We start from the raw sequence: 13,128 nt of genomic DNA on the forward strand, positions 1-13,128 counted from the left end.
AAGTATCTTATACAGGGTGGTCAAAAATTGAATTATCGTTTCTCCATATTCAATGGTAAGAAAGTCGAAAATTTTAAATGGAACGCCCCATCTTTTTTTACTTTTTTTACATCTTTTTTTAACTTTGAAAGGAATGTTAACTGTGTATGTTAACTTTTTAGTTATAAAAATAATATGTTATTACCGCCATCTATTACACAATTGTAACACTAGATATATTAAATTGGAAATTTGAGCGGTAGATGTCGCATAAAACGATTTATTATTGCAAGAATTTAAATTAAGCGATTAAGTTTTATAAAAAATCATAAATAAAAAGAAATTAATCTTATTTAAAATCAAACGATCACTTTCTCTATAAAATAAACGCGTAGAAATTGTTTTAAATCAAAGAGAAAGTCATCAAAACGTATTTTATTATTTCCAATTTCCTTTAATGAACCGTGATGCTTAAAAAATGTTCAAAAATGTGAAAAAACCTCAAGGTTTCTACGGTTGGTAGCTTTCCCAACATCTTAATGCATGACCGGAATTGTTTATAAATAGGAGTCACTTTCTGCAAAACGGAAAGTGTCTTGATAACTAACGATGGATTTGAGTGTATTTGTGAAGGTTCTTTTAATTCTGAGTGTATTAATCGGCGCTTTTGCAACTAAAAATGATAAGGATTATGATTATCATCGGAAAAGTCCCCAAAGAAAACGAAAAAATCATCGGGATCAAGATAATAATAAAGATTTAGACGAAAAAAAGGATGTTAAGAAATATTTCCAGTGAGTTTTTTATTAAAATAAATAATTTTTGATTAAAACGTTTTTTTTAGGGATATTTATTCAGCTCAATTAATCCCGGACGAAAAAGAATTCGGTCATGTTTTTGAAGATCCATTAAGATGGGAGCAAAGATTTGAAAAAATTCATTTAGACAATAATAGGCATCAAGGAAAAGTGAAATGGGGCGATGATAAAGGGGGTTATGGCGAATATTATTTCGATTTTAATCACGGTGGTGGCGAAGATGATGATGGAGATAAAGAAAATGAGAAAAATGATGAAAAAAATAATAAAAAAGGTGATGATATCGATTTGTATCATCATGATGACGTCGAAATTTTACCCGGTTATGATTTTAAAGATAAAGCCCCTTATCACGGGGGAAATTATAAAAAATTAGATTAAATTTGTTATTTATAAAATAATTTAAGTTAATAAATAAAACCGTTATTTTGTGTGATTCAAAGTTCTTGTGAAACGATCTTGAAACGTATTTTAAAGAAATATTTACAACATCGATTCGAAAATAGATCCGCTACTCAATAATTCAATATAAATCGTTCCTCTTGACTCAAGATCCATTTAATTTAAAATAATTTCGAAAATCATTTCGTAAATTAAAACGAAGAAAAACAAAAAAGATTTCTTTTGAATTTTTTCGCTGTGGGGAATGACTCGAAAATGAAACTTTATTATTTTACATCCCTCAGGGTTTTAGGTCTCTGGTTGCTGTAAATTTCAGCAGGCATCGCGCAAGTTCCTGCTGGATGCAGCAGCATCCCGCCTGAAAATGAGACGGTTTTCAGTTCACCTACAACGTTCAAACGAGATATACGCTAATAAAGTGTTTAATTTTTACGTTGAAAAAAGTTTCAATCTCTACAACAAAAAAGAATAAAATAAAATAAAATAAAATAAACTAGTTTTGTGATTATTATTATTATTATTAAATTATTAATTAAAATTAAAAGTGAATTTGTTTTAAATAAAAGTTAATGGGTTCGGTTATGAAGTGAATTAAAAAAGAAAAATTAATAATAATTAAAAAGGTAAGTGTAAAAATAGAATAAGAATTTATTTGAAATTAGTTTTGTATTCGAAAGGTTCTTTCGAACGAGTTTTGAAGCAACAGGTCGAAAAGTTATTCGTAAGGGTGGAAATATATTTAGAACTTTTAAAAATTAAAAAAAAATCCTTTTATAAAGACGTTTTAAGAATGTGTTTTCAATCATTTTTAAAAAATCATAGTAAATCGGGATTTTACTAAATAATTGTGAAATTATCAACATTGGTTACACAAATTGTTAGCTTTCCAATGAAAGAAACCGATTTTCAAAATATCTTTTGGTTCTTGAGATATTAACTTTTAAACACAACTCCCTATTTTCTCATTTTTTAAAAAGAACATTTACCACCATTAAATTTTCAAAAAATCGCAATAAATCGGGATTTTAATAAATCATTATGAAATTACTAGCACATCTAACTCAAATTATAACCTTTCAAACAAAAGAAACGGATTTTCAAAATATCTTTTAGTTCTTGAGATATTAACTTTTGAACAACATAAGGCAATATCTCATTTTTCGGGATACACAATTATTTTCAATCATTTTCAAAAAATCATAACAAATCACAATTTCAATATATCATTATGAAATTATCAGCATATGTACCCCAAATTATAAGCTTTCCAACGAAAGAAATGGATTCTCAAAATATCTTTTAGTTCTTGAGATATTAACTTTTGAACAACATAAGGTAATTTTTCATTTTTCTGGATACACAATTATTTTCAATCATTTTCAAAAAATCATAACAAATCACAATTTCAATAAATCATTATGAAATTATCAGCATATGTACCTTAAATTATAAGCTTTCCAACGAAAGAAACGGATTTTTAAAATATCTGTTTTTGAGATATTCATTTCTAAACACAACTTCATTTTTTTCTTATTTTCGAAGGAACAATTTTCACAACTAATTTTTCAAAAAATCGCAATAAATCGAGGTTTCAATAAATCATTATGAAATTATCAGCATATGTAAATCAAATTATAAGCTTTCAAACAAAAGAAACGGATTTTTAAAATATCTTTTAGTTTTTGAGATATTCATTTCTAAACACAACTTCATTTTTTTCTTATTTTCTAAGGAAAAATTTTCACAACTAATTTTTCAAAAAATCGCAATAAATCGAAGTCTTAATAAATCATTATGAAATTATCAGCATATATAAGACAAATTATAAGCTTTCAAATAAAAAAAACGAATTTTCAAAATATCTTTTGGTTCTTGAGATATTAACTTTTAAACACAACTCCCTATTTTCTCATTTTCTAAAAAGAACATGCATCACTATTAAATTTTCAAAAAATCGCAATAAATCGGGATTTTAATAAATCATTATGAAATTACCAGCACATCTAACTCAAATTATAACCTTTCAAACAAAAGAAACGGATTTTCAAAATATCTTTTAGTTCTTGAGATATTAACTTTTATACCTAAGGTATTTTCTCATTTTCCAGATATAAAACAATTATATTCAATCATTTTTAAAAAATCATAACAAATCTGGATTTTACTAAATCATTGTGAAATTATCAGCATTTGTTACACAAATTGTTAGCTTTCCAATAAAAGAAACGGATTTTCAAAGTATTTGTTAGTTTTTGAGATATTAGTTTTAAAGATATCTCGTGTTTTTTTCATGTCCTAGAGATAACAATTATCACAACTTAATTTTTAAAAAATCGTAATAAATCGGGGTTTTAAAAAATCATTATGAAATTATCAGCATATGTAACTAAAATTATAAGCTTTCAAACAAAAGAAACGGATTTTCAAAGTATTTGTTAGTTTTTGAGATATTAGTTTTAAAGATATTTCATGTCCTAGAGATAACAATTATCACAACTTAATTTTTAAAAAATCGTAATAACTCGGGGTTTTAAAAAATCATTATGAAATTATCAGCATATGTAACTCAAATTATAAGCTTTCAAATAAAAGAAACGGATTTTGAAAATATCTTTTGGTTCTTGAGATATTAACTTTTAAACACAACTCCCTATTTTCTCATTTTCTAAAAAGAACATTCATCACCATTAAATTTTCAAAAAATCGCAATAAATCGGGATTTTAATAAATCATTATGAAATTACCAGCACATCTAACACAAATTATAACCTTTCAAACAAGAGAAACGGATTTTCAAAATATCTTTTAGTTCTTGAGATATTAACTTTTATACGTAAGGTATTTTCTCATTTTCCAGATATAAAACAATTATATTCAATCATTTTTAAAAAATCATAACACATCGGGATTTTACTAAATAATTGTGAAATTATCAGCATTTGTTACACAAATTGTTAGCTTTCCAATAAAAGAAACGGATTTTCAAAGTATTTGTTAGTTTTTGAGATATTAGTTTTAAAGATATCTCGTGTTTTTTTCATGTCCTAGAGATAACAATTATCACAACTTAATTTTTAAAAAATCGTAATAAATCGGGGTTTTAAAAAATCATTATGAAATTATCAGCATATGTAACTAAAATTATAAGCTTTCAAACAAAAGAAACGGATTTTCAAAGTATTTGTTAGTTTTTGAGATATTAGTTTTAAAGATATTTCATGTCCTAGGGATAACAATTATCACAACTTAATTTTTAAAAAATCGTAATAAATCGGGATTTTAAAAAATCATTATGAAATTATCAGCATATATAAGTCAAATTATAAGCTTTCAAATAAAAGAAACGGATTTTGAAAATATCTTTTGGTTCTTGAGATATTAACTTTTAAACACAACTCCCTATTTTCTCATTTTCTAAAAAGAACATTCATCACCATTAAATTTTCAAAAAATCGCAATAAATCGGGATTTTAATAAATCATTATGAAATTACTAGCACATCTAACTCAAACTATAACCTTTCAAACAAAAGAAACGGATTTTCAAAATATCTTTTAGTTCTTGAGATATTAACTTTTATACCTAAGGCATTTTCTCATTTTCCAGATATAAAACAATTATATTCAATCATTTTTAAAAAATCATAACAAATCGGGATTTTATTAAATCATTGTGAAATTATCAGCATTTGTTACACAAATTGTTAGCTTTCCAATAAAAGAAACGGATTTTCAAAGTATTTGTTAGTTTTTAAGATATTAGTTTTAAAGATAACACGTGTTTTTTTCATGTCCTAGAGATAGCAATTATCACAACTTAATTTTTAAAAAATCGTAATAAATCGGGGTTTTAAAAAATCATTATGAAATTATCAGCATATGTAACTCAAATTATAAGCTTTCAAATAAAAGAAACGGATTTTCAAAATATCTTTTGATTCTTGAGATATTAACTTTTAAACACAACTCCCTATTTTCTCATTTTCTAAAAAGAACATTTACCACCATTAAATTTTCAAAAAATCGCAATAAATCGGGATTTTAATAAATCATTATGAAATTACTAGCACATCTAACTCAAACTATAACCTTTCAAACAAAAGGAACGGATTTTCAAAATATCTTTTAGTTCTTGAGATATTAACTTTTATACCTAAGGCATTTTCTCATTTTCCAGATATAAAACAATTATATTCAATCATTTTAAAAAAATCATAACAAATCGGGATTTTACTAAATCATTGTGAAATTATCAGCATTTGTTACACAAATTGTTAGCTTTCCAATAAAAGAAACGGATTTTCAAGGTATTTGTTAGTTTTTGAGATATTAGTTTTAAAGATATCTCGTGTTTTTTTCATGTCCTAGAGATAACAATTATCACAACTTAATTTTGAAAAAATCGTAATAAATCGGGGTTTTAAAAAATCATTATGAAATTATCAGCATATGTAACTAAAATTATAAGCTTTCAAACAAAAGAAACGGATTTTCAAAGTATTTGTTAGTTTTTGAGATATTAGTTTTAAAGATATTTCATGTCCTAGGGATAACAATTATCACAACTTAATTTTTAAAAAATCGTAATAAATCGGGATTTTAAAAAATCATTATGAAATTATCAGCATATATAAGTCAAATTATAAGCTTTCAAATAAAAGAAACGGATTTTGAAAATATCTTTTGGTTCTTGAGATATTAACTTTTAAACACAACTCCCTATTTTCTCATTTTCTAAAAAGAACATTCATCACCATTAAATTTTCAAAAAATCGCAATAAATCGGGATTTTAATAAATCATTATGAAATTACTAGCACATCTAACTCAAACTATAACCTTTCAAACAAAAGAAACGGATTTTCAAAATATCTTTTAGTTCTTGAGATATTAACTTTTATACCTAAGGCATTTTCTCATTTTCCAGATATAAAACAATTATATTCAATCATTTTTAAAAAATCATAACAAATCGGGATTTTATTAAATCATTGTGAAATTATCAGCATTTGTTACACAAATTGTTAGCTTTCCAATAAAAGAAATGGATTTTCAAAGTATTTGTTAGTTTTTGAGATATTAGTTTTAAAGATATTTCATGTCCTAGGGATAACAATTATCACAACTTAATTTTTAAAAAATCGTAATAAATCGGGGTTTTAAAAAATCATTATGAAATTATCAGCATATATAAGTCAAATTATAAGCTTTCAAATAAAAAAAACGGATTTTGAAAATATCTTTTGGTTCTTGAGATATTAACTTTTAAACACAACTCCCTATTTTCTCATTTTCTAAAAAGAACATTTATCACCATTAAATTTTCAAAAAATCGCAATAAATCGGGATTTTAATAAATCATTATGAAATTACTAGCACATCTAACTCAAACTATAACCTTTCAAACAAAAGGAACGGATTTTCAAAATATCTTTTAGTTCTTGAGATATTAACTTTTATACCTAAGGCATTTTCTCATTTTCCAGATATAAAACAATTATATTCAATCATTTTAAAAAAATCATAACAAATCGGGATTTTACTAAATCATTGTGAAATTATCAGCATTTGTTACACAAATTGTTAGCTTTTCAATAAAAGAAACGGATTTTCAAAGTATTTGTTAGTTTTTGAGATATCAGTTTTAAAGATATCACGTGTTTTTTTCATGTCCTAGGGATAACAATTATAACAAGTTAATTTTTAAAAAATCGTAATAAATCGGGATTTTAAAAAATCATTATGAAATTATCAGCATATATAAGTCAAATTATAAGCTTTCAAATAAAAGAAACGGATTTTCAAAATATCTTTTGGTTCTTGAGATATTAACTTTTAAACACAACTCCCTATTTTCTCATTTTCTAAAAAGAACATTTATCACCATTAAATTTTCAAAAAATTGCAATAAATCGGGATTTTAATAAATCATTATGAAATTACCAGCACATCTAACTCAAATTATAACCTTTCAAACAAAAGAAACGGATTTTCAAAATATCTTTTAGTTCTTGAGATATTAACTTTTATACCTAAGGCATTTTCTCATTTTGCAGATATAAAACAATTATATTCAATCATTTTTAAAAAATCATAACAAATCGGGATTTTACTAAATCATTGTGAAATTATCAGCATTTGTTACACAAATTGTTAGCTTTCCAATAAAAGAAACGGATTTTCAAAGTATTTGTTAGTTTTTGAGATATTAGTTTTAAAGATATCTCGTGTTTTTTTCATGTCCTAGAGATAACAATTATCACAACTTAATTTTTAAAAAATCGTAATAAATCGGGGTTTTAAAAAATCATTATGAAATTATCAGCATATGTAACTAAAATTATAAGCTTTCAAACAAAAGAAACGGATTTTCAAAGTATTTGTTAGTTTTTGAGATATTAGTTTTAAATATATTTCATGTCCTAGGGATAACAATTATCACAACTTAATTTTTAAAAAATCGTAATAAATCGGGGTTTTAAAGAATCATTATGAAATTATCAGCATATCTAATCCAAATTATAAACTTTCAAACAAAAGAAACGGATTTTCAAAATATCTTTTGGTTCTTGAGATATTAACTTTTAAACACAACTCCCTATTTTCTCATTTTCTAAAAAGAACATTCATCACCATTAAATTTTCAAAAAATCGCAATAAATCGGGATTTTAATAAATCATTATGAAATTACCAGCACATCTAACTCAAATTATAACCTTTCAAACAAAAGAAACGGATTTTCAAAATATCTTTTAGTTCTTGAGATATTAACTTTTATACCTAAGGTATTTTCTCATTTTGCAGATATAAAACAATTATATTCAATCATTTTAAAAAAATCATAACAAATCGGGATTTTACTAAATCATTGTGAAATTATCAGCATTTGTTACACAAATTGTTAGCTTTTCAATAAAAGAAACGGATTTTCAAAGTATTTGTTAGTTTTTGAGATATCAGTTTTAAAGATATCACGTGTTTTTTTCATGTCCTAGGGATAACAATTATAACAAGTTAATTTTTAAAAAATCGTAATAAATCGGGATTTTAAAAAATCATTATGAAATTATCAGCATATATAAGTCAAATTATAAGCTTTCAAATAAAAGAAACGGATTTTCAAAATATCTTTTGGTTCTTGAGATATTAACTTTTAAACACAACTCCCTATTTTCTCATTTTCTAAAAAGAACATTTATCACCATTAAATTTTCAAAAAATTGCAATAAATCGGGATTTTAATAAATCATTATGAAATTACCAGCACATCTAACTCAAATTATAACCTTTCAAACAAAAGAAACGGATTTTCAAAATATCTTTTAGTTCTTGAGATATTAACTTTTATACCTAAGGCATTTTCTCATTTTGCAGATATAAAACAATTATATTCAATCATTTTTAAAAAATCATAACAAATCGGGATTTTACTAAATCATTGTGAAATTATCAGCATTTGTTACACAAATTGTTAGCTTTCCAATAAAAGAAACGGATTTTCAAAGTATTTGTTAGTTTTTGAGATATTAGTTTTAAAGATATCTCGTGTTTTTTTCATGTCCTAGAGATAACAATTATCACAACTTAATTTTTAAAAAATCGTAATAAATCGGGGTTTTAAAAAATCATTATGAAATTATCAGCATATGTAACTAAAATTATAAGCTTTCAAACAAAAGAAACGGATTTTCAAAGTATTTGTTAGTTTTTGAGATATTAGTTTTAAATATATTTCATGTCCTAGGGATAACAATTATCACAACTTAATTTTTAAAAAATCGTAATAAATCGGGGTTTTAAAGAATCATTATGAAATTATCAGCATATCTAATCCAAATTATAAACTTTCAAACAAAAGAAACGGATTTTCAAAATATCTTTTGGTTCTTGAGATATTAACTTTTAAACACAACTCCCTATTTTCTCATTTTCTAAAAAGAACATTCATCACCATTAAATTTTCAAAAAATCGCAATAAATCGGGATTTTAATAAATCATTATGAAATTACCAGCACATCTAACTCAAATTATAACCTTTCAAACAAAAGAAACGGATTTTCAAAATATCTTTTAGTTCTTGAGATATTAACTTTTATACCTAAGGTATTTTCTCATTTTCCAGATATAAAATAATTATATTCAAACATTTTTAAAAAATCATAACAAATCGGGATTTTATTAAATCATTGTGAAATTATCAGCATTTATTACACAAATTGTTAGCTTTCCAATAAAAGAAACGGATTTTCAAAGTATTTGTTAGTTTTTGAGATATTAGTTTTAAAGATATTTCATGTCCTAGGGATAACAATTATCACAAGTTAATTTTAAGAAAAATCGTAATAAATCGGGATTTTAAAAAATCATTATGAAATTATCAGCATATGTAACTCAAATTATAATCTTTTCAACGAAAGAAACGGATTTTCACAAAATCTTCTAGTTCTTGAGATATTAACTTTTAAACACAAATTGTTTCTTTTTCGTTTTCTAGGAAAAGCAACTATCTCAACTGAATATTCAAAAAATTGCAATAAATCGGAATTTGAAAATATCACCATATCTAGTTCAAATTATAGGCTTTCCAACGAAGAAAACTGATCTTCAAAATATCTTTTAATTCTTGAGATATTAAGTTTTAAATCTAAGGCATTTTCTCATTTTTCGGATAAAAAATAATTATAATCAAGTATTTTCAAAAAATCATAACAAATTGAGATTTCAATAAATTGTTATGAAATTATCAGCATTTGTCGTATAAGTTATAAACTTTCCAAGGAAAGAAACGGAATTTTAAAATATCTTTTAGTTTTTGAGATATTATTTCTAACACAACTCAATTTTTTCTCATTTTCCAAGGAACAATTCTCACCACAAATTTTTCAAAAAATCGTAATAAATCGGGATTTCAATAGATCATTATGAAATTATCAGCATATGTAACTCAAATTATAACCTTTCAAACAAAAGAAACGGATTTTCAAAATATCTTTTAGTTCTTGAGATATTAACTTTTAAACATAAGGCACTTTCTCATTTTTGACATAAACAATTATTTTCCATCATTTTCAAAAAATCATAACAAATCGGGATTTTAATAAATCATTATGAAATTATCAGCACATTTAGTTCCAATTATAAGCTTTCCAATGAAAGAAACGGATTTTCAAAATATCTTCTAGTTCTTGAGATGTAAAACTTTTAAACACAACGCTTTTTCTTTCGTTTTCTACTGAGCACAACTATCTCAACAAAGTTTTCAAAAAATTGCATTTCAATAAATCCCACTTCTTAGTTCGAACCTTGCTATTTTATTAAGCCGAGGTCGCTTGCGGCCGAAGCGCTACAATTTATATTATGTTGAATAACACATACTGTAATGCCTCGACTGCAAGCTACCTTAGCTTTGTTAAGACGAAAAGTACGCTATTGTTGCATTTAGCCAAGGTCGCTTGCAACCGAGGCGCTACATTTGATATAATTGTAGATAGTACCACAGAATAACCAGAAGTTACTCGAATTTGGGTATCTCGCCAAATCTGACGAGTTCCAAGGTATGCTGTTATTAGTGGAAAAAATTTTGGGAGATAGCGTATCTCCTTGTCTGACACTGTTTTGATAAATCATCGCATACAGATTGGAGTTTTTCATAAAGTTCTTCTCCACGTCCCCCTCCGCATCTTCCATTAGGGCATACACATTTACGAAAGTATTGTTGTAGAGTTTTGCTTTTATCCTCAGGGTGTATATTCTATTAGAGTTTATTTAGAGGTTATTTATTGATATAGCGTCAAGATTTTTATACCTTATCTTTCGATGTATTCAGCAACAGTGTCCATGCCTCCAACTTGCAGCAAAATATGCTCTAATTCGTATCTATGTTGACAGTCCGAGTATATTTCCCAAGTTCTTCGCAACTGGTTTTTTTTTCGTTGTAGGGTTGCCAAAAATATCTTTCAAAAATTAGATGACAACAACTTTTGCAGGAATTTTGCTGTTTATGGATCGTCAGAAACATCATCTCGTTTTTTTAACATTGACTTTTAGTTCTGCTTCATCTTGCAGTCTTCTCGGCTTTACATCCATGTCACAACATCTCTGTGAGAGTAAGCAAATTTCGGATGCAAAAGTTTTTCAAATATATCTTGCACATCCCACTGAATAGCATTTACTTTTCCTTCTGCAACCTATCTCCGCACTCTATCAAATACCAGGAGGAACAGTATGGGTGACAGAATACTCTCATGTCTCATCACTTGGCATTTTACTTGACACTGACAAAAGAGTGATACCTCGTCAGTTAGTTGTAATTAGTGGTGTCTCCTTAGTGCTTCAGCTGCAACGTTGTCTACACCTGGTGCCTTTTCATTACTGATCTGCCTGAGTGCTGTTTTAATTTCATTGCGAGTTAGTACCTTTATGCTAATGCCATCAGCGACTGCTTCATTTCCTCGTTTTTTCTTTGTTTTCTATTTAGAACCTCACAGAAATGTTTTTTTTTACCTCTTAACTTGGTCTTCTTTGGTTCATTGTAATGCTACATAGTGCCTAGGCATCAGCTCTTGCAGCTATCATGGTATAGAAAGAAAAAGCTGCTATAAGCTTCTCGAAAGACGTATCCTAAACAGAATTAGTCCCAAAGTCTCGGAAGTTACACCTATCGAACATAAGAAAGGGTCAAGAATATAAAGAAACTGAACACAACATAAAAACGTGCTTGCCAGACGCATAGAACTGTTTTTGGACGCCCTGCGAGATTATCAGTGTGGATTCCGTGGAGGAAGGTCAATATTCGACCACATATTTATAATTAGAATCCTACTTGAGAAATATTACGAACACGATGTATCTTTGGTTATTTGGTTAATCTGCTTGTTCTCATCTCTATGAAGCAACGTATGATGTGGTTTTTGGCAGATGTGACATCTTAACGTTGCTGCTTTTGACGTGATATAAGAAATTCTTGCACAGTTTTTGAGCTTTGATGTACTCTGTCCTTTCTGGAACTGTAAATTTTTTGAATTTCTTTCTTTTTGAAGTCTTGTATTTTATCTGGCAGATTCCAAATCTTGTCCAGTAGTTTCTCTTTTCAGGTACGTCTTCAAATATTGCATTTTTTCGGAAAAGGTCATAGGGTCTATCAAATACGGGAAGTTTTATTTTTGGAAGAGGGATAGCAGTGTTATTTTGAGGAATATGTTGTGTTTCAGAGGAAGGTCGGTTAGAAATGATGTCTTCTAGTTTTTCCATTACGGCAAAAAAATCCGCCTGAAGGTTAGAATATACATCTTCTTCGAAGTATCGGGCTTGAAATCTACCTGGATATCTTCTTCCAATCTTGAGATGACGATTTATGGCTTCCACTTTGTCATCATCTTCTTCGATCTTCTTCCAAAGTGATTCGAGAGTGTGTAAACGCATATTGAATAAAAATATTGTTTAATCGAGATTTAAGGTATAGCAAAAATCACGTGGCAGTTAGTTGTAATAGCAATAACAACGGAGGAGGCGTGATGAGATTGCTAACGTCAAATTATTTATTGTTCTAATTGGAAAAGAAGGGACAAGACGGTTTTTGCTACTGCTATACATAATAACTATTGTTCCACAAGTTTTTTTGTAATATGCTCCGTTTCAAAAGTGTTACCATTAACTATTTGAAAAAGCAACAAATTCCTCCAATTTTCATACTTTCGTATTTTTCTTGATATTGACGCATCTAAAAGCAAAAGTGCAAGAGAGCAATATTGTTAAGAATAAAATTGGCAATAACAACTGTTCCAAAAGTGTTTTTGTAATATGCTCCGTTTTCTGAATGTTATCTATTAGCCACTTGAAAAAAGCAACAAATTCACTCAATTCTCATATTTTCGTATTTTTCTTGATGTTGACGCATCTGAGAGCAAAAGCGCAAGAGAGCAATAGTGTT

General features: G+C 27.0%; 2 protein-coding genes across 3 annotated transcripts in view; both read left to right on the plus strand.

Moving 5' to 3' along the window:
• The first annotated feature begins 307 nt into the window (after window positions 1–307).
• On the plus strand, window positions 308–1,233 carry LOC111421495 (uncharacterized). The gene is made up of 2 exons (XM_023054660.2): window positions 308–773; window positions 824–1,233. Exons 1-2 carry the CDS (start codon window positions 589–591, stop codon window positions 1,176–1,178), a joined length of 540 nt encoding a protein of 179 aa, XP_022910428.2. The 5' UTR covers window positions 308–588; the 3' UTR covers window positions 1,179–1,233.
• A 231-nt stretch (window positions 1,234–1,464) lies between these two features.
• Window positions 1,465–13,128, plus strand: part of LOC111421017 (potassium voltage-gated channel protein Shaw-like) — a 121,338-nt gene continuing 109,674 nt past the window's right edge. The window contains exon 1 of one of the 2 annotated variants that reach the window (XM_071195957.1): window positions 1,465–1,822. The gene's annotated coding sequence lies outside the window, so the exon portion shown is untranslated. The remainder of the gene's footprint in view (window positions 1,823–13,128) is intronic. The other variant, XM_071195958.1, reaches the window with a different exon arrangement.

This window comes from Onthophagus taurus, chromosome 5 (assembly GCF_036711975.1).
Source record: "Onthophagus taurus isolate NC chromosome 5, IU_Otau_3.0, whole genome shotgun sequence".
NCBI classification, from domain to species: domain Eukaryota; kingdom Metazoa; phylum Arthropoda; class Insecta; order Coleoptera; family Scarabaeidae; genus Onthophagus; species Onthophagus taurus.